General features: G+C 45.7%; 1 protein-coding gene across 7 annotated transcripts; it reads right to left on the bottom strand.

Moving 5' to 3' along the window:
* Positions 1-726: 726 nt before the first annotated feature.
* On the bottom strand, positions 727-20,784 carry atosb (atos homolog b). 7 transcript variants are annotated; one of them, XM_040194704.2, is made up of 12 exons: positions 20,266-20,784; positions 18,013-18,109; positions 11,930-12,121; positions 7,490-7,676; positions 7,055-7,262; positions 5,372-6,728; positions 4,140-4,198; positions 3,811-3,892; positions 3,260-3,418; positions 2,706-2,774; positions 2,315-2,520; positions 727-2,137 (listed from the first exon to the last, which is right to left on the bottom strand). In XM_040194704.2, exons 6-12 carry the CDS (start codon positions 6,557-6,559, stop codon positions 1,984-1,986), a joined length of 1,917 nt encoding a protein of 638 aa, XP_040050638.2. In that variant the 5' UTR covers positions 6,560-6,728; positions 7,055-7,262; positions 7,490-7,676; positions 11,930-12,121; positions 18,013-18,109; positions 20,266-20,784; the 3' UTR covers positions 727-1,983. The 7 variants fall into 7 exon arrangements, with proteins under 7 accessions (XP_040050638.2, XP_040050639.2, XP_040050636.2 ...); XM_040194705.2 differs by having other exon boundaries at positions 18,013-18,112; positions 20,266-20,675; XM_040194702.2 differs by lacking the exon at positions 18,013-18,109 and having other exon boundaries at positions 20,266-20,683.
* Between the last annotated feature and the right edge of the window lie 979 nt (positions 20,785-21,763).

Below are 21,763 nucleotides of genomic sequence, written 5' to 3'. Positions count from 1 at the left end.
TCATGTTCCTATATGTATTTTTAGTTAAGTTTATATTTAAATTGCATGGATTCTTTTTTCAGCCATGCTTTATTTGACATTCACAGTTTGACATTCATATATTGCAGAACTGCCCAGAACAACCAAAGTCTGTCTGTGCCACTGAGCAGTTCCAGTGGAGTCGTGTAGAAGCCGGGGGGAGGAAGCCCTTTAGAGCTTAAAGGTTCCTCTCTTGCCAATTTAACCTGCAAGAAATTAAATGAAGCTGAATCTCAGTTCTCAGGCTTCCTTTTGTAAGCAGCTGCTTTCTTTAAGTGCGTTATGATTTATGTGGTAGAATCCTAGGTCCGTTTCTACCGATGAAAATTAGCCTGACGTTTCTCTGACTTGAATTCATCAAAAGGTGTACTGTTAATAACAAATACATTTAAGCTTGATATCATATTACCTTCTTATGAACCAGTCTAGTTATTGATTATGCTTTGTATTGTACATACTTCTCAAATGTTGCACATTGGAACTGAAATATTAAACTGCAACAGATATTTCAGGTTGGCCTCAAGTCGAGTGGAACTAGAACAGCCTGTTAACACGCAAATGTTCCAAGGAAGACGCCACCGATATCACACATCATTATCATGCAGAGAGAATCTAATAAAAGACACTTTAAGAAATGCATTGTGGGAAGTGTGGCTAAGAATTGGGATTTCCGCCTTGTTTTTCAATCAAAAACAACAACAGAGACGATTGCTACTCGCCAGTCGCAGAGTTTATTCTTTTAAATATACATAGACTTTTTCCCATTTTAAATACCCCGCCACCTTTCCCTCCCACATCATCCCTCCCTCCTCCCATTCCTAATTCTCCACTTTCTCTGATCCCCCCCTCCAGAGAGAAAGGTCGTCCGGCTGAAAAAACACACTCTACTTTGTGCAGCATATTGCTTATTAAGACATTTGCGAAAAAACATAAATTAAAAATACTACAGCTTGTTTATATTTTTTTCATTTTCTCTTCCAACATCAGACTGTTTCTGAACAGAATCTAAAAAGAAAAACTGAAAAGGAAAACAGCACAGTGTCCCTCAGTCTGACCACATGAAATCAACTGGATTCCCCTGCTTTTTGTTTGTGGTACGATCCTCCTTGGGGACGTGTATGCAGCGGCCTGTACCATGATATGTGAAGGTGTATGAAGAGAAATGTATTCTTCAACAAGTGTCCTGAGTTTTGTCGAATCGTGTCATTGTTTTAGACCAAATGACGAGTGACAACGCGTCCAATCGAGAGGGCCGATTCCGTTCCAGCCTTCGCTTTCACTAGTGTTTGTGTCTCGGCTCGTCTGCTTGCTGCTGGTCAGAAAGGGTGCAAGTTGGGGAGTAGTGGGGGGGTGGGTTCTTTTTCTTCACTTAAAAATAATAAAATAAAGACGGGGACATGCCGTTTGTTTGTGGACTTTTGTCAGATTTCAATCATTGGTCCGATGAGGCGGTTGGAGCTGCAGGCAGAGTGAAGGACAGTGTGATACGGCACTAGAGGACAATTCAGGTGTTTAAGTCACAAGGCATGCATGTTAACACTGAGCTCCGAGCAGAGAGTCGCCACTAGAAGTGCTTCAGCTGTGACGTGTGTGGTATGTGCTGTGTGTGTGTGGCGTTGTTTGTGCATTTCTTTTTATGTACAGATACAAGTGTAGTAAACGTCCTGCTTTCGCCTGCATGTGTGCTGAACTGCTCTCACACTATGTTTTCTTTTCAATTGTCAATGAATGGAAGTTACAAGGAATGCCATGTTTTATGTCAACAACAGCACGAAAAGGAGCACATTTCATACAGCACTGTATCATATGTGCACGTGTGTCTGGTGTGCATGTGGCATGTCTGATCAAGTCTTATCAAGTAGTGTGTCCATCATTCCAGCAGTTTGTCTGTTTTCCTCCCTCTTCTTCAGGAAGCACAGGAGGGGCTGCATTGGCGTTGGGGAGGGTCAAAGGGTCAAGCTGGGGTCACACGCGGGGGGAGTATTTAGGGTTTCTTGGCACCTCGGTGAAAGATTTCAGCTCATAAGGGATCCCCGTGTCCACTTCAATGGATTTGCGGGAGAATAGCAGCCGGATGTCGTTGTGCAAGTAGATCTTCCCAGATTTGGAGCTCTGGAATCTGAGAAAGCCAGAACCAAAAAGAAAAATGAATTACTAGAACTGTTTACTTTCATGTTTATGGTGTAATCGATCGGTATTTTTCCGGACATCCAGACACAGGATAGTAATAGTGAGAGTTCTAACAAAACCACAGCTTTAAAAAAGAAAGTGCAAATACTTGAATTCTCAGTCCTACCTGAGATGCATCAGGTAGCAGAGAATCTTCTTCCTTTCCTGCACTCTGCCACCTGGAGACGCCTCGTCCTTCCCTTCGACGCCCTCCTCTACGGGCATCAGGAAGATACGGTGGCGCAGGAAGGTCATGTGATTAACGGGCATGTCGCTGAAGTTGTAGGTCACCAGGAACATCTTCACCACAGTTTTGTTGGGGTTAAATAAGGTCTGAGAACAGATGTCAGACCGCGGTCAGCATGTCAAGCAGCGAAGGAGGCTGGCAGGAGTTTTGAATTAAGTTTACATGAGGTTATTTGTCACATCGTATTAAACATTCTGGTAATGCAAATGAGATGTAAGCAGCCTGGGTTCATCCAAGCAAAGAATGAGATGAGAACGGCAGACAGACTCACCACTTGAATGGTCCCTGCTTTGGGTATGCTGTATCCTTTCTTTCCAAGAGGCTCGAGAGATATCACCCCCTTTGAGGGAAACAGGCGGAAGATCGGACTGATTAAATACCCTCAATCAATCTGTAATTGCACAATAACAGATTATTTTGGACCTAAGTGTAGAAGAAATGAGCTAAAATCAAACAGCAGTTACAATTGTAATTAGATGTTTTGGTGTGATCCATTAAAACACATCCGGCAATGCTAATTGACTTTGCCTTAAATGACTCCGTATCTGATTTGCTGATGTGAGGAAAAAGGCTTATTCTTATATGAAGGAACGGACAATTACAGCACTTGCTTTACATCTCATTCAGAAGAGACAAGCAAACATTAACCTTGTAGAAGCCAATCAAATATCTGATAAGTGCTTTGCCAAGTTGTTCTGACTTTGGATATTCCATTGTTTTTCACATTAATCTTGTACGTGAAAACACACTACACTGCTGTGTGCGTTAGATAATGTGGTTTTTGGTGTTTGATGTATTGCTGGTGTGCCAGTTACACAGACTGACCAGAAAGGGGGAGGGCGCGCTGTGCTCTGAGATGTCGTAGTATGTGACCTGCACCGGCAGGGTGACGTGCTGTGGACAATAAGAGCCGCTCGCACCGATCTCCGCCGTGAAGCCCTCGATCTGGCCGGACGGGGAGAATCGTCCCTTCAGGATGGACTCCTGCAACAAAGAAATAAAATGTGCTTTTCATATGCAGGCCGACAACAATGTGAACACAGAAGAGGCCATTTAAAAAAAAGGGCATTGTGAACTAAAGATATTATACTGTTAACAGTTTTTAAATGCCAATATATTACCAATTAAAATTGATTAAAATGATTTATTCTCATTTAAGCTATTTTATTTTTAGCTCGTTAAATGTTTTAATTACCGCTTAGAATGTTCTTACTCGTTTTAAAGTGTCCTTTTGCTTTACGTTGTGATGGTTTTAATGCTGTTATGTGAAGCACTTTGAATCGCCTTGTAGTTGATATGTGCTATACAAATAAATATCATAGATACAGTAACAATGTCGTTTTACGGCTTTGATGCTGCATAAAAACGATGCGTACCTCAAAGTTTCCAAGCAGGGATCTGCTGATGGAAGACGAGGGCCGACTGGAACGCGTGGAGCGACCGCTGCGCAGCTGACGACTGAATGCGACCCCGGGACACAAAAACAGACCGTTAGTCTTGGTTAGGTAACTTCTTGACTGCTGGAGTCCATCTAACTGGCATTACAGTTATTTCACCTATACACATGTTTGGATGTTCTTAAACTCCAAGCATTAACATTAACTGAAGTTTTAAAACTCTCTTCTTGATCCCTTTTAAAGATCGCTGTCTTTCTTATTTGTAATTCAATTGTATAGCTTTGCTGGAAAAGCAACGGAGCAATAACCTTTTCAGTCGCAGCGCACTTTTGAGTCGTCTCTCTGATCTTGTGCAGTCTGTGGAGGTCTGTAACAAAGGAAGGACAAAAAACAGAAATGATACACGAGTTGTTTTTCTCTCGAACATTCCGATTTATGCCAGCTGTTCACGAATAAATATCTGGAAAAGACCTAAAGTTCTCAACGCACACATCTGAAATAAAACACCCACATTCAGACTAAATGGGAATGTTTTAGTGTTTCTGTGTCATTTATGTGTTATTTCAGGTGTCCTATTACTTACTGAGCACCAGTCACTTTTGGTTGTGGCATCACACGCGTAAACATTCCCCATTTCCAGGCCGCCGTTCATCACAAAGGACCCCCAACTGTCAGGAAGCTCGTCGGTACACAAACCTATGCTACCTGCTAGCCTCTAGCCCACAGCAACCCTTTCACTCATGGTTAGCATCAGCCGATTCTTGGTCTCTCTGGCTCTCCACAGCGCTTGGAGGGCCCCTTTGTCAGCTCGCCGTCTCATTGTCACGCCCGACCAAAACCACAGACAGTATCTTAGAATATCCTGCTGCCCCCCCCCGTCCCCGTCCCTGCCTCCTAAATGTCTTTTTCCTTCTCGTTTATTTAGTGAAATTTAGCCTGGCTTCTCCTCCTTTCACTTTCCTCTCTTCCTGTCCGTAATTTGTGTCCACAAATCTTCAAATCTTTCTTGCACCCGTTTCTCTCTCTGTGCTTCTCACATCAATACTCTAAACACCTCCAGTCACATCGAGGACACGACTGAATGAAACCCAGTGAGACCTATTGTCTCTATTAGAACACTCCCACAAACACAAAGCTCTTTCTGGCCACCAAATGTTAAAAAATGTCCGACTCTCTTCCAGAACCATTTATTTTAAGCAGCCTCTATGTACATGTGTGTGTACATGTGTATGAGAGACACAGCATACTCATGTGGGGGAACAATAGACCCTCCCTCAATGGGCTTTATTCTCGAGCTACTCAGCCTGTTCCAGCATGGTGTCATAATGAGCCTCACGTCACTTCACATTTACTGTCTCGGTTTCTTGTGATTTATGACTCTTTACCAGAAAAATATTTTATGATAGGGAAATTATGACAATCATAGGAATGTTTTGTTCCATTCATGGAGATTCATTCGTACTGGAGAGCATTTTCTCAGAGCTAACTGCATTTCAGTCACCAAATGTACTTAGAAATGTTAAAGTGCGAGTGTGCTGACCTTCGGCCGGTCCCATTTTGAGGGCAGCAGGTGGTTCCAGTAAGGAGCGGCCTTGGCATCCGTGCTGCGGCATGAGGCGGGGCCGAGTCCCGGAGCCAGCAGCGACAGCCTGCTCCTCTTGGATGTGGAGGGGCCCTCATCTTCTGAGCACGACTCCCCCGTGTCGCCGGGGGGCAACAGGCGCTTTTTGGCTGGCCAGTGGCCTCCAGGGGATGGACGGTGGCCATTGCTGCTTGGAGTTTTCTCGCAGGAAGCCAGGCCATTGGAGGATGAGGAGGCGGCCTGGGTCGCACTTCGCTCAGGTGGAGAGGATTCAAGTCCAACTTCCCATTCGGTGGCCTCCCCCGGCTCCAGCAGTTCTGTGTGGTGCGGGGGTGAGAAGGGGCCTGGGGGGCTGGTGGGACTTGCCGGGTTGGGAGTCTCGTACATGGACATTTCGTATAAGTGGGGGCTGGGCTGGCCGCCGGATGAGCCGTTACCACAGCTCTCCATTGCAGGGCCCCCTAGTGAATAGGTGGGCGTGTGGCCCCCGTTAGGGGGCTCAGTCCTGGCCGAGCTACCGAGGGAATGGCCCCGGTCAAAGAGAGGTCCATGCTGGTCACACATGGTGGGTGACTTAGGTGAGAGCGGAGCGAATACGTCAGGAATGGGCCTGTCGTGGTTGTGCTGAGTCGGGCGTCGGGAGGGGTTGTGGCTTGGGGAGAGGGGAGGAGACCTGGGTGACAGCCCCCCCTCAGAGTCTCTGTGCTCAACCTGTGTGCAAGAGTACACGGAACCAGGCCCGGCAGGGCCCACCGATGACCCCACCCCAACACCTTGAGCTGGGGCTGGCCCACACAGAACCCCTCCCTCCAACGCCTCATTGTCTGCAAAGTCCCCCAAGTGGAGGCGCTTATGAGTCAATTGTGGCTCCTCTAGCCCCCTTTTCACGCCCGACCTGACAGGCCTCTGTTGGGTATCAGTGTGGGTTTCTGTGGAGGTAGTAAATCCCCCTAACTGGGAGAAAATGGAGAGCTGGTAGACCTTTTGGAGGCGCAACTCCTCCTGGCCGAAGTGCCTGGGCGCCCCCGGTCTGACACCGGGATCTAGGCCATGTGTTGGGGCTGTAGGTGGAGGCAGGTCCCCCTCCTGGGCTGGAAGCTCTAATGGAGCCTTCTTGTGGGCTAACTCCACGTGAATGTGCCGCATGGTTTCTCTGCTGGAGGACAAGAGTCTTGACTAACTTGCAACAGGGAACAAGTAGTTCCTCACAAGTGCCAGCAGGCAGAGGAAGATGTTTCACAGGTAGGGGAAGTTTTACACTTCCTGCTGGGAAGTTGTCGAGCAGCCCGAAGTAGGAAGCTGAGTCGCACAGAACCTGAAAAAGGAACAAAACACTGAATTAGTATTCAGGAGAAGAAATACAGAACTATATAATTAAACAATAATTACAGCTTGAATTCGGAATCACCTTTTGCGGCTGTCTGTATTATCAAGTAATGCTATGCCTCTGATTGTTGGTTTTGACAAAGATAAAATGACTGAGCCGCCACGACAGCACTATGTACCGGTGTTATCCGTCCACAAACGTCTTCTGCTCATCAATAGGTGTCTTTACATAATGTAATTTAGCCAAGGCATTAACCTAATTTGACTCTCCTCTAATTGAATGAATAGATTGAAACAACGGCATCAGCATCTCACCTCTGTGCCTGTCCTTGTCCAATTCTGCCCGTGTGGACAACCTGCATCCGGCACAACATCTGGAGGTTGTGTATGAAATGGTCTGCTAAAGAAATCGGTCTATCTCCATGGCAGCTGCCATGAAACGACGCCAACATCCCATGATGGGTAATCAGGAAAACGTAAAGACTCCCCGGAGAGTAAAGGAGGTGAGCACGAAAACTACAACCTGAGGAGAAATGAAAGACCAACAATTAACCTAAACCGTAGTATACATCCATATCATGGTGTATCAACTTGATGATATAATAAATATGTATCCATTTACAAGTACGGATTCATTTTACACCAGAGTTCTAAGCAACTTGGTAATGCAACATAGTTTCTAAATACACAATATTCACATAAGCATTATGTTTGTTTGTTCAATAATAAGGCCTGAGGGCTTAAACGTACCACATGGGCAGAATGTCAGTAATGCATAAAGCTCTTGAGAGGAAAACTCTCTGAACTAGATCTGGAAATAAATCTATTGGGGCTTCTTCTGCGGTTAGCCGATAGCCTGACGCGCCCTCCTTCGTCCCCTGGGCGCGGCGTGTGACACATCTGTTGCATCATGGCAGGTTCATTCCCCTCAGAGTCCCTGAGGAAAAACAAAAAAGGTGCAAAATGTAGAACGCCAAGTAGTTTATTTGACTTTACCACATGACGAAATGCCGAAGTGAGACAATAAAAACATAAAGGAAACTCACACACATTCACATTAAACCAACAAGAGGCCAGAAACACATCTATCCCCATACGTGTGCATACTTGAACAGACATGCACTGTAGCAGACAAAGACACACACATGGTGCAAACACAGCAGGTGAGGAAGTCAATATTTAAGCCTGTTGCTGAACTTGAGAAGAATACAAAGGACCAATCAATCAAACAATCACTCTCTAACCATTTAAGTTCTTAACGAGGCTGACCGACTGAGGGAGAAACACCACTCTCTGAAATTTCAGTAAAGAAAACCCAAATACTTTGGGTTGATGATCAAACACAAAAGACCCCCCCGTGGAAAAGGGAATTGATATTCCCAGTTCAGGTTTGGCACCAAATGACGCTGGCTGTTGCCCGACCCACTTGGACCAGAACTTGGGAATGCCGGTTAGGTTGGGGGGTGGTGTCGTCGCAGTGAGCCGTCGTCGTGGCAACCAGTAGCCCAAGGATAACGGCTCCTTTGTGCTCGGCCACAAAGAGGGAGAAAGCGAAGCAGACCTACGGGTGGTTTGGGAAGAGGGGGGTGGGAGGGGAGGGGAGGGGAGGGGGGCTGGTGAGCGAGGGGGAGAAAGATGCTCCTCCAAGAAAATATCCATCAAAATGGCTGTCCTCCATGAGGTGTGTACAGCCAAATCGCTACACGCTACAGATAAAAGGCTTTCACTAACTGCAGCTCGGAATGGAAATTGCGACAATTAAAAGGAGTTTTGGAAATAGCCAAGAAAGGTGATCCTACGAACGCCCGGCTGGCACCCGTACCGAGCAGGAGAGAAGAGGATCACAGTTTTTCCCCAGCCAGACCTACATTACAGCAGCCGGTTACTTTCCCGTATTTCCTTTTGTATCATCATGAAGGAATTCATTATTTACACAAGTGATGACACTCGCCTACAGGTCAAAGCAAGAGGAAGTGAGGGGGAAAAAAAAGGAAATATAGATGATGAGAGACGTTCATAAGTATTTGAAAGACACCTGAAATGAATCCACTGGTATACGTGTACTACGTACGTATACTCCTCTACAATGCTTGAAATTCCTGCCACATTAATTACATGGCTGCACTCGAGGTGACCTGCAGCAGATGTGTAAATAAATGTCTTCAAATTCAACAACACAGGAGGGATGGTTTGACAAAGATGCCACAAGAATGAGGGATAAAGACAAAAGGAGGAAAAAAGGAAAGTTGTGAGACCCTCACCTTTACATTAGGACCTGATTATAGTCAACTGCAGTATTTCATTAGGTAAGATGCTTATTTAGACTTATGCAGACAAACCCAAGAAAAGGTAAGTGGATGTTTCATTTGTTGAACACCACAGGAAAAAACCCCAAACAGTAATAACACATTTTCACTGCTTAGATCGTTGTTTATTGCCAAGACAAATGCTGTAAAGCCGACGTCTCTCTGGGTGGTGAGCAACACTTGATCCATACCAAAACCTCCCAGGTCAAACAGGGATTTCTGGTTAACAGACTGTATCACCTCCTCTCGGCTCCTTCACCTGGACTCAGGTGGAGTCTCTCCAGTGAGCGCCGAGGGGCGGTACGCCAGGTGGGGGATGGGGAATGAATGGGAGAAGTGTCAGCATTGAGTATTAATAGTATGTCATAGCTCCTCGGGAGAACCCAGAGGCTCTGTGCGAGTTCCCACTTGATTTCTGACCTTGTTTTGAACTAGCTGGGCAGGAGGTTGGCAGCAGCTTCCCAGGCCTTTTCAGGCCTGGTCCAGGAGCTAACAGAGGAGGGGGGACGGGAGGGGGAACGGGGGCTTCTGGCTTCCACCCAAGAAAGGCTTCCTGATGCTGCCCTTGTGTGCCAGCTCAGACTACAGAACTCAGGAAGTCTATTGCTGCATCGCTCAACATTGCAGCGCTTTTGAGAAGCTCTCCCTCGCACCTGCTGTGCACACTCACTGTGTTCTACTCACAGTCACGGCTATAGAGAAACACCTGCAACACTTTATATACAAAGAGAGAAGAAATGATGACAGACAAAGGGATGACAAATGCCTGACAAGAGGTAAACAGGCGGGCGGAGAGAGGGAGCAAGTTTTTTTGTTTCTATTTTCTGAATTGCATCGTTTTTGACGCTTGGGCAATATTGTCTTTATTACATTACTCAACACTATTGCATACAGGAGGGAACGTTACTCAGAGTCAGGGACAACGCGAGAGCGCTATTGAATATTTAGTGGTACATTAACCAGCAGGTTCTGTGAGTGCGTATGTATTTAGTAATAACAAGAAATAAAAAGAAAGATTTCTATCTAATGATTGCCTCACCAAAACGTGGGGCTACAAAATAGCATATTTTATATATATAGCATATATTGTTATCTATCAAAGGGCTAGTCATATTTTTGGTTGGGAAGAAACCCAAGTAAATAACTTATGAAGCCACTCAAGTTTTTTCCTAATTAGACAAATAAGAAATATGGAGGCTCAGAAACCCAATGAGTCACATATTTATTTTAAGTGGGGAATAAGACAAAGAACAAAATGCATTTAAAAAGATGGAACAGTAACGTATTTATTAATTCACTGCTTGCATTCACATCAGAAAATATAAAAAACGAAAAACGGGACCCGGCGGCTAAATGATCCTGTGGCCTTTTAAGCTGGAGCTGAAACCCTCTCGGGCATCAAGAAACACAAACTCACTACACACAGGCGTGTTTAACGGCTGAGGTCAAAGGGTTCAATGCCTTTGACTTGAGGCATGTCCGTAGCGGAGGACAAAGCTTTTTTTTTTTTGCAGGAGGTGGTGGTGTTCATGAGGTGCGTTGAAATATGTGAGTCTGCTGTGTGTTCTTTCAGGCCGAGGAAGGATGGGGTCAATAGGGCAAAGACCAAGAGTCTCAGGTCCAACATCAGGAGGACGAGACGCGCTTAAAAGTTCCACATCATGAGTCCGCGACCCCGTTGCTCCGTCTTAACTTTGTTCAAATGTTCTACTTGTATGGAACAAAACACAAACACACACATACTTTAAACAAGAGGTAATGTGACAACTCTCTCACACACACACACACACACACACACACACAAGCAGAAAACATTCAAAAGCATCCTCACTCTTCCTCTTTTAACAATTTAGCCAATAAAACTATTTCCCAGTCAGTTCCCAGGACTGTTAACTTTGTTTACCATTTTCCCGAGAAGTGCAATAAAAACATCCCCCCACATGATTCAGATTTCATATCTGATAATCTTTGAACCGTTGCTGCACATGAATTGATCATGAGTGAAGAACAGCTGTTGTGCTGCTCCACAGTTGAGGGAAGGACAGGCCTGCTCCCTCACTGGACTAGACAGATTTTAGCGATGTGGTACTGTTGACTCAACAGCACAGCCGCAAACTCTAACAAATAAGCTCATCATGTTTGAATGGGACGGCCTGGTGTCCTCCGGCCTCCCGTTGACTCGCAGCCTTTGTCAGAGAGGTGTGATAACGTCGGCACCAAATGAGCAGCCTCCCAAATGTGCTCGATTGCCTCATTAACTTTTTTTGCAGAACCCGCCCAAGCCACTCCCAGGCCTCCGTTGTGCCTGGAGACTGATAAACACACACACACACACACACACACACACACACACACACACACACACACACACCTATGTGCCCATTCTCTGACACAAAAAAAGCGTTGAAGTGCTCCTGCAAACAATCAACTCTTGATTCGAGTACAGCAGCCGTCTGTGTGACAATCGGATGTCAGTGTGAGCAAGTGGAAGAAATGACAGCAGACTGTGTGTGTGTGTGTGTGTGTGTGTGTGTGAGAGAGTGTGAGTATTACAAATAGACAGGAAGCATCAATGAAAGCGCGTCAGGAGACAGCTGAAGTCGACCGAAACTGTTGAGCCGACCACACATGGGGTGCTCCGGCTGGAGAGGCACGGCGGTCTAAACTAAGCCGGCTCAGGGACATATTTGCTGAGAGCGCTGTTTGACACGGGGTCCCTTTCGGTCGATCTCTCTCTCCCTCCCTCCCTCCCTCCCTCCCTCCGTCAGTCAGCCTTTCATTTGGCCATTTTAGGAGACGTTGAGTCACCCGAGCCCAGCGGACAATATGACAGGGGAAACATTATTACACTTGGTTTGACAGCAGGAGAACTTGTGACACTCACCCTAACGCGAAGGTGTTGTTTTCTTTCCCCTCGCTGTCTCACCCTCCGTCTCTCTCTCTTCCTTCCTTCCTCCGTTTAGTGGCTGGATGGTCAACTTTTCCTCTCTGTCCTCTTCTGGTAGTCTACGTCCACCAGGTCAGGCTGCTCTTGCTGTCGACTCTTTGGCGGTTTGTTGACTCCGCTTCCTTCCTCCTGAATAGGTGGTGTTGAGAAAGACAGATAAGTCGGCTTGTTCTGCCTCCCTCTGCTTGTTTTGAGACTGAGGACGCCTCGCAGGCTCTCTCGCTCTCTTCCTGTCTGCCTCTCTCCACCCTCGGTTGCACACATATCAAAAACTCATCAACAACTCTCACCCCTCACCCTCGGTCCATCCCGTTTTCTCTCTCCAGGAACCCCCCCCCCGCCTGCCTTCTTTCTTCCTTTCTTCCGTCCTTCCTCTCATTTGCTCCCCTACTAAATATCTTGAAAGCAAAAAACCCACCTCACGTGCTTGGTTTCCCTCTTTCCTCTCCCTCCATTCCTCCTATTCCTCACCCTCTCCTCTCTTCCTCCATAAATCTGCAGGCCCCTCCTTTCAACCCTTTCTCACTGCCCTCTCTCTCTGGCTCTCTTTGTGCTTGTGTTTTCTTTCTGTCGTTTCCTCTCAGCTGATAGAGCAGGGCATGCTTTGCTCACTCAGCAGTGAAGGCATACAGGGGGAAGTGAGGGGTGGGGATTGGCTCTATTAAAGGGGGGAGTCAGCTCTAGTGGGGGAGCTCTTGATTGGCTAGAGGGAGGGAAAGGGGGGGGGCGGGGGTTGGGTAAGGTCCCGCCCACCGGCTCTTGCTTTGCCTGTTCTGCAGAAGTAGAGAGGAGATGAGGCATTTCCTCGAACGCTCTCCTTGTTTGTGTGTTTGCATTTGCGTTCTTTACAGCTTTAAGTGTGTTGTGTGTGTGTGTTTGTGCAAGGTGTTTTAACTTGTAATCGTTTCCCATAGCGTGCCACTGTCAGACGTCCAGTGCGCTCGCAGTCTGTGTGTTAATGAGTGTTAATAAAGAAACATTTAAAAAGAAGTGAAAGCCTCAGTTGATTCAGAAGCAAACATCTGTGCCGTCTCGCTGGCAAACACACAAAGGGACACTGTGTGTAGCACGCAACAGCACACGGCGTCTTCACCAGCACAAAAGCACAAGGGCTTATCTGCTGCTAGGGTGCAGATAGAGAATTAAGTGCATGTGAAAAAGTTTATCAGCTGAGTGCCAGGAGCCCTCAGCTGTGTGTGTGTGTGCGCGTGTGTGTGTATGTATGTATGTGTATTTTTGCCATATGTGCGCTGATAAGGAACAGCATGTCGACTGGGCAGAAACTATTTCTAAAGTAGTGATGTGGTTAAAGTACACACAGTAATGTGTCAAGCTCTAACCACAACGCGCACACACACACACACACACACACACACGCACAAGCACAGTGGGTGGAGACTACACAAGTTAAAACACTGTGCACAAAACATACCTGAAGCTGTCAAGACCACATTTTTAGCGCTGAGCTGTGCCCGGCCCACATCGACGCCTCGAGCCTGCTATGCGTTCTCCTTATTTTGGGAACCAGGGTTGACTTAAGGACTCACAGAGATCCAATGTGTCTGTCTCACATGTCTCAGTCCTTCCCGGGCTAATCTACGTCCATCTCCTGCTCACTTTTTTTTTTTATCACCCTGTGTCCCTTTCCAAGCACAGAAGACATCCAAATAGAGGGAGGGAAATAAACAGAGTCGTGTGGACGGATCCAAATGAGGCGAGAAGACTGTAATTACGGGGTCTTTCTGCTCTTATGCTGCACTGTTATTTAGGATTTTGTTTTTCAGCTTACTCAAAACACACTTCTGTTCCTTTAAGAGCCCACGTCGACTTCCATGTTTGGGGAGAAAAGGGTGTGTCTTCTTTATGATGCTCCTACACCATTCAAGGGTACTCGTGAGTGCAGAGGAGGAGGAAAGGACAACATTGAAATCACACACACTCATTCCATCAAACACACACATTGACAAAATCCTGACACGACAAGAGTGTTCCTTTAGATGTCCGATGTTTAACGCGCCCACAGACACACACTCGTGTTGGAGTTTGCCTGGGCCTCTCAAAAGTGACACCAGCTGGGGTTTTCGGGACATTTCACCAACCAGCACTAAATAGTCGCAGCCTTCGAGAAGAAGAGCTTCGATCCGACAAGCCCGAAACCTGAATCATTTAGTCACGGTGTGAGGAAAAAAGGCAAATTCACCCTCCTTCTTGGGGAGGGGGAGAACAAAAGGAGGAGACGGTGAGGTGGAGGAAGGGTGGGAAAGGAAAGTGTATGTCTGAAAGGAGGGGTGGAGGGGGGGGGGGGGGGGTGTTATGGGTCATATTGAATGTGTTTAAAAAGACGATGGCATGTACAGCAGCTGCCAGGCAACAAAGCTCCAGTGTGCAGGACACAGCTAATACCTTCACAATGGTATTAGAGCACTGATTAATTCACCTGCCGGCTCAGATCCATTTGAAATTTGTGATGCAATATGTCTGCTTTTACTGTAACACTAGTAAACAGTAATAAAAAGTAGAAAGTGTCAAGCATAACTTTAGACCCCTTTATAGACGTTCCGAGACATTGTGCTGATTTCTCACTTGCAGCTCTTCGCTCTTATCGGAGTCTTTATCGGAGTTCAAAATCAACTGCTTTTGTTTTCCACATTTCAACCCTGGTTGTTCTGCACGTCAGTGGGTTCTGTAAGCGCTGACATTTTAAAGTACAGTAACAGGACCTCGTAAATAAAAACGCTCACCTGCCATAAACCCCCTTCAAACACACCCACAACTCCACCATCAAACGGCCGGTCCCTGCAGGGTTGTTTCCCACCCGGAGCGGTTGCCGTGTGTTTACATTTCCAGAGCGCTGTAACAATCCCGTGAGATAAACTCTCTCTGGAAGGGCATGTTTGACCAGCTGCCGGACGATGAATACTATCACAAAGTGGTAGAAAAGGCTTTTATGTATCTTCGTTTAACTCTGCAGCCCAACTTGTGACTATATATACAGAAGTGGCAATTGATACAATAAGTTGGGGTTAAGTTTAGGAACTGGGGTTAGGTTGAAACGGGATCCGTGCGGCAAATAGACGTTTTGGTATTTTGGTGTTCCACAACGGAATGTCCACATAAAGCGTTCTCCAAATAACTTGTTTGTTTTTCCATTAGCAAATACGCCTCTCAATCCATTTCTGCAATTAATTCCACCGTCCGGTACTAGAAGTGTGGGTTGAGTTATTCTTTTGAGTGTGCACGCACTTCATGATACATTTACTGACCTCACACTGACATTTTCTTTCAAATATCCTTCAATGTTTAGAAATGTTTGGACTAAATCAGCTCGGTTTTTCTGCGGAAGGAGGCGAGTAAAAGGATATAATCATTCAGGTAGTGGTTGATAAGTACAAGGAGAAAGACAGAAGAGACAGAGTGCAGAGGGAAGAAATGCAGATATATGGGGAGGAGTGTGGCACAGTCTTGGTGACAGGCCGGGCCAGCTCTTAAGATGGAATGTTCCAGAGAAATATGTTGCCTATTCATGGAGGACAGGAAATAAAGCCCCATCTCTCTCTCTCTCTCTCTCTGTCTCTCCCCCTTTCCTTTTCACTCCTCCCTGTTTTACCCTGAATTCAGCTGCCTACCTTTGTTTTTTATTTAGCTCACTATCTGCGTCTGCATGTTTCTTCATCTCACTTCAGTGGAAATCAATTTCCGTTTTTTCTTTTCGTGTTTGGGGAAGTCGCACAGCTTGGTGTTGCACCGCTCAGACGGGTAGCGGCTGAATGAGGTGCACTCGGCCATCCGGCCATCAAAATGAAAAGATCCCTTTATTTTCTACGTGGCTTGTTCGATATCACTATTTAACCAGCCCGGCCCGAGTGAGGATTTGTTCCTATAGGAGGAAGAAGATCACAATAGCAGCCCGAGATCGGTCGTTGGTGGGATCGTTTTCACACCAGCAGAATGGGTGGAGGAGACAAAGCGCCTGCATGACCTTAAGCACAAGTGCTCACATAAATTAAAACACACGCTTGTGCGTGCGATGTTTATAGACCTGCGCGTACACAGAGAGCGGCTCATCCGTGTTGGTCCGGCGGGGGGGGTTACAGGCTGAAGGGCGGGGGGAGGTCTGGCGAGGGTTAATCCTGAGATCAGTCCAACGTGTACACACAGGCGTGTTAATGATGAGTTGCTGCTATTACATTGGTTTCAATGTGTATAGTTCTCTCTGTATGACGGCCCAGGTGTCCCACTACCTGCAAACCCCTTTGAGTTCAATGTCGACACACTTTTCTGTATTAAAATATGAATCCTTACTCATTTGGCCAACGTCCAATGAAAGCAGCCCATAAACCTACAATTCATAGGCTGTCGCTGTCACAATGGGTATATCTTGTGCTCCAAAAAGACACCATGATCCCCCTCTGATCGTTATTAAAAAGTACAGACAACATGATGTATCCCTTAATATGGCATCACTATGACGATGAAGCTATTCTTGTTCACCTGGTGACGCAAACCGTGTATTGGTCATAAATAGACATTATATAAAGGGTTATTTCTCCGGCCCATCTGGTGACATGCTTCTCAGCTATGTCATGACACGGATGGTGTTCTCTGCTTGCAACGTTGGGTCACGGACAAAAGATCTTGCCAAGTACAGCCGACCGGTGCTGCTTGGGATCAGACTTACTAATGTTTTAAAGCCTGCGGGAAAGTGATTGCGTGTGTTCTTTGTTATACGTTTAGCAAGAAATAAAAAATCACTGCAAACATCAGTGAAAAAGAAGGTTCCCTGTCCAGTTTGGATCCCTACTTCAAATGATGCATGCTAAGGCCCAGGCCTGTCACACATACTCAGCCTCTAAAAGATGGAGAGAATAAAAGCAGTGAAATAGAAGAGAGAGCATTGATGCTAGGCAAATGAGACTAATGACAACGTACTGGAGAGTAATGGACAGGGAACAAGACATGGGCGACAGGGAGAGGGGTGGAGAGTGAGCTCGATAAGCTCTATGCTGACCTATTTAAAGCACAGAAATACATCCAACTGCCATCATCTACTCATTGATTGTGGGGTGGTATGGAAACTATTTGGACAAATAGCGCACAGGTCACGTTGACCATTGCGACACAAGAAACCATTGATTAATCTGTCAATTATTTGAAAGAAACAAAGAAGGTCGGACGTCCCCGGAGCCCCAAATTGTTTGTTTTGCCAAACTAACAGTCCTTAATCCAGATATAGTTTTAAACAACATGCAAAAATCAATCTGCTTAGACAAAGCCGTTAGGACTATTATTGGTTAATCACGCTATCATCGTCTTGAGTCAATAATTCATTGTTTAATTAAACAGAACAGAGTGAAAAATGCCTGTCGTAGTTTCACAAATCCAAAAGAGGTTGTGTCATCAAACTGTGAGTTATCCCCACGTTTCAAAACTCAAATAAAAAAAGTTCTGTTTCCTATTGATCCAGCGGTGGATATGACAGCGTGATGCCTCTCAGGGTGTAATGTCAAACCACGTTGATTTATTCAGAAGGTGGTACTGTCGCCTTGCCGTCCTCCTCCCTCTGCCTGCACTTCTATTGTCAGCAGTGTTTGAATAAAGTAGAGGAGGCTGCTGCCACAAAAACACAAAGAGGAGCACCTGACGCAAGAGGACCTTTCAGACTGTTGGTGCTGGTATTTCTACCATTAAAAGATAGTAGTGGACATCAGATGGTTTTTAAAGAACTAACTGATATAAAGACACTTAGATTAGACACTTGGATTAGATTTAGAAATGACATGTCATTACATGTTATTTAGCTGACGCTTTCATCCAAAGAGACTTACAATAAGAGCATTCAACCATAGGGATACGAAGAAAAATACTCCTTAAGTGACAACGTCATTATGACTGCGTTATTCCATTGTTGAGTCGGGTCTGATTGTCATTGGACTTTGCCCCGCTGCCACATTTTAAATTGTCTCTCATTCCAAGCGTATTCATTGACAGGCACCGAAGGGTTTGTCAGAGAACAAACTGACCTTCACTGGTGAGCCTGAAGCTCGGTTCAGCTAGTCCGTGTGTGTCAGGCCCAGGGTGATGTCATGTCAAAGCTACAGGTGCCTTTTAGGGAATAATCTGCTAGGGGAGAAAAATATAGTTACGATATATAGTGACAACCAGAAAAGTGTATTTGACTTTCTTTCGTGAGAGGACATTTGGTTGTACAATTTCCTGCGTTCCGTCTGTGTGACGGATGTTGCAATCTTCAAAAAATGCACTATTTTTTGTCACTGGTCCCCAAGCCCTGAATTGAGCACATAAAGGGGCATGTGCCATTAGGATGAGTATTTGAAATAGCTCTTTATTTAATAGAGGTGATTTAGCTCTCATAAGGACACACGCACACAAACAAGAGAGAGATCAATATGGCCCAGAGCAGTGTTGAGTACGGAATCTAACCCACATAATCATCTGTAATCTCTGACATCAACACATTCGAGGGCTGACCACAAGCCTTCGTCAGCTCACAGCATTTAATAGCCACACCAACTTTCCACACATACGGAGCCCTGCTGGGTTCAGACACTAAAAAGGAGAATTGCCACAGTGAACCATAACCACTCAGTCAGAGAGCCATAAGAAGTATGGGAGGTAAATGAAGGGGACCAGAGGCTGAATGGTGTCTGTTGACTTAGAATCCTTAATGTCACTGATTATCAGATTAACTGAATAAAATGGTAGAAGGTAACTGAACTACAGGCAAGGTAAGAAGAGCCGCACGCAGGCCAATGTTTGACCCAGGCTGTAACATTGTTAGTCTGGTTATAATCTATTTATGAGAGAATCGGGAGAAACTGGTCTCTTACAGAATTACACGCCTCAAGTTAGCGCCATGTAGACCAGAATACTCTTCTAAACAGCCTAAACGGGTACTCGTGCCTCAGTTCATTACCATGAGGACCCAGACAGCTACTTGTGACTCAATGTACCTGTGTACTCAATGTACCTGGCTGGATAGCATTGGAGCACAGAACAGCATTTGGTGAGGGGGTTTAAACCACTCCCTTCATATGATGTGACAGGATTTAAGTATCTTTGAATTGTCTTTTGAGGTTTTTCCCCCCATTGTGTTTTTTGTCATTTGCAAACTCAAGTCACAAAGTGATCCTTCATGGGATAAGCCCAGACTCAGGACAGCTAAACATAATGCACCTCGCCTTCATGGTTGATTACAGCAAAGATGTGTGTGACGTCACACTCAGCTGAGGACAAAGCCCACTCGTTTCTCCTAGACAGGGAGGTGGGGGGTGGCTGTCAGTGTTGCAAGGACAAGCGAGAGAGAGAAAATTGTAGAGTTATTGCAGATGGATTCGCTGCAGCAATGTGTGTGCGTGTTTGTGTGGTGTGAAAAAAAAAATCCTCTATTTAGATCCATGTGTGAAACAGTTAATGGATTCCCTGTATGGTGAATGTGACTATTTGAGCATGATGTGCATGTAAATGCCATCCTGGGCTGCTTGTCGGGATAAATGCAGCATAATAACACTGCAATAACTAACTATCCTCACACTTCATATATGTTATATACCTGGCTTTAGTGCCAACGTCAAAGCTCCCTTGTCTGCACGATGCAATGAAACTCCCAAGTGCACCCAAGGGAACTACGCCCACAGTGCTATACCCTCTCATGTAACAGTGTTCCTCATCACTTCGTCCACTGAGTGGACATAATCTCACAGACATATATTTACACGTAGGTATAAATACAAGGCAGTGCTGGTGGATCCCTCCCACTTGCACAGCCCATATGTACAATGCCAAGAGGGCGTGAGTGTGCGTTTCTCAAAATGTTTTATTTACACATGCATTTCGACTACACACACACACACACACACACACACACACACACACACCCATGGCGGTGATGAATACATAATCTGCCCATCACTTTGTCCCCAACCACCGCAGACATGCTGCACACGCGCACACGCACACACACACACACACACACACACACACACCGAAAGCCCGAGGAAGGCAGACAAAGCAGGGAACGCCCCCTGCACCCTGCGAGCTACTGTCAGGTCATCCGCTGGATCAGGCTGGATTCCTATCATTCTTTTAGGAACAAAATGATGACTGTGACAACCTGTGCGTTTCAAGCGTTAGCATTTAACCGCAAGCATCAAGAACAAAAAAGGGATGAGACAAAATTCCAGTTTCCCCCATCAAAGTACACACAATGCAGTAGGTACAGCAGGCTGCATTTAAAGAGGTTGAAGCCTACTTACCGAACAGTAAAAGTACACTCCGAAGGAAAACGCACAGCCTGGCAGCCCGAGCTGACGTGTCCGTGTCGTTTGGGAGTTTGGCCTTTTTTTGTTGTTATCTCTCGTGCGGGCTGCTGCGTTGTCGCATTCCAGGTAGCCAAGGGGGCGAAAGTCGACTCCGATGCTAAAAGCCGTTAGCAGCCGTAGCTGGTAGTCTGGTGGTTGGAACAACCGTACGGATTCAGTCTCGCCCTCCCAGTCTGTTCTTGCCACATAGCTCGCTTTTTGGGGGGGTTGACCACGTCCCTCTCCTCCCTGTGCCTGCCTTTCTTTTCTTTTTTTTTGTGCTCGCAGCTGTTTTCGTTGTTTCAACCTTGCCTGAGATGTCTCCTGTCTCTTTAAACGACAACGTTTCCGGGGTTTTGCTCGTTAATATTTGGAGGGCGTGGCCTCGCGGCCAGCTGAGCGGCTGTCATTTAAGCGATTGGCCGCTTCTTTTATTCTTAACCAATCAACGTTGAGGGAGTATGCTTCTTTTTAAACATGCAAATGTATACAGAAATCCGACTCGGGGATTGGACAATGAATAATCTCAAGAAACGCCCAATACACGTGCTTTTTATACCCTCCCATTTTTTAGTGCACAGGGTGAATGGTATGCCTGTACACAGATCTTAAGATTTTACAGACAAATACAACAAACCATGATCTGATATCAAATAAAATGTTGTTCTGTGCTTCACTAACCCAAGCACTGACATCGAGCCTGGATGTTTACGGTCTATTGCGACGGTTAAGAACGCATTTAAATGTACAGATGGTAAACCCCTTTTTTCAGTCGTGTTGTCACACAGCTAAGAATAGATCAGCTACACGTTGTATTCTCAGATTAACTTGCAGCTGCACTGAGCTCCACGCCCATCCACTCCGTGCACACTGGGGCCTGATTATACCTTACCACGGAGAGAAGGAGGTCTGTGCAGATAGAAGAAAGGCCGACTGGGAGCTCGGGAGGGGAATACTTGCTTCATTTGCTGCTCTGAGCCATTTCTCTGTTGCCATACAAACACTACACATGGTCATCGAAAACTGACCTCTCTTTATTTATGTTATCCTTCATCGGTTATGCTGCATCACATGTTGCAGGACCTTTTAGCTATATAGCTATTACAAAACCAGTAGTCAAGTAACACACACGTTTTGAGCACTGCTGAAGTCTGCATTACAAAATTGAATCCTCCTTGTGGATCAATTCAGGAGAGTAGTAGTATTGACCAATTGCAATTTAAAGCTTAATCAACTGTCTTTGGTCACATCTTGTGTCAAAGCGGCAAACATTTGCATTCTCTATCATGTTCTGAAAGGGGAAATGAAAGTTCTTCATTTGGTTGAACGAGTTCTCTGCAAAAGGTTTTTTTCTTCTGCTGAGGTCCATACAACAACTACTGCTGCTGCTGCTCTAATTCTGCATATTCCAATTTAGAATTGTTTCCGGAGTAACACTGATAGGTCAGAAAAA

Source organism: Gasterosteus aculeatus, chromosome 13, assembly GCF_964276395.1.
Source record: "Gasterosteus aculeatus chromosome 13, fGasAcu3.hap1.1, whole genome shotgun sequence".
NCBI classification, from domain to species: domain Eukaryota; kingdom Metazoa; phylum Chordata; class Actinopteri; order Perciformes; family Gasterosteidae; genus Gasterosteus; species Gasterosteus aculeatus.
The sequence above is the reverse complement of the archived record's forward strand: the minus strand, read 5'-3'. Positions and strand labels throughout refer to the sequence as shown.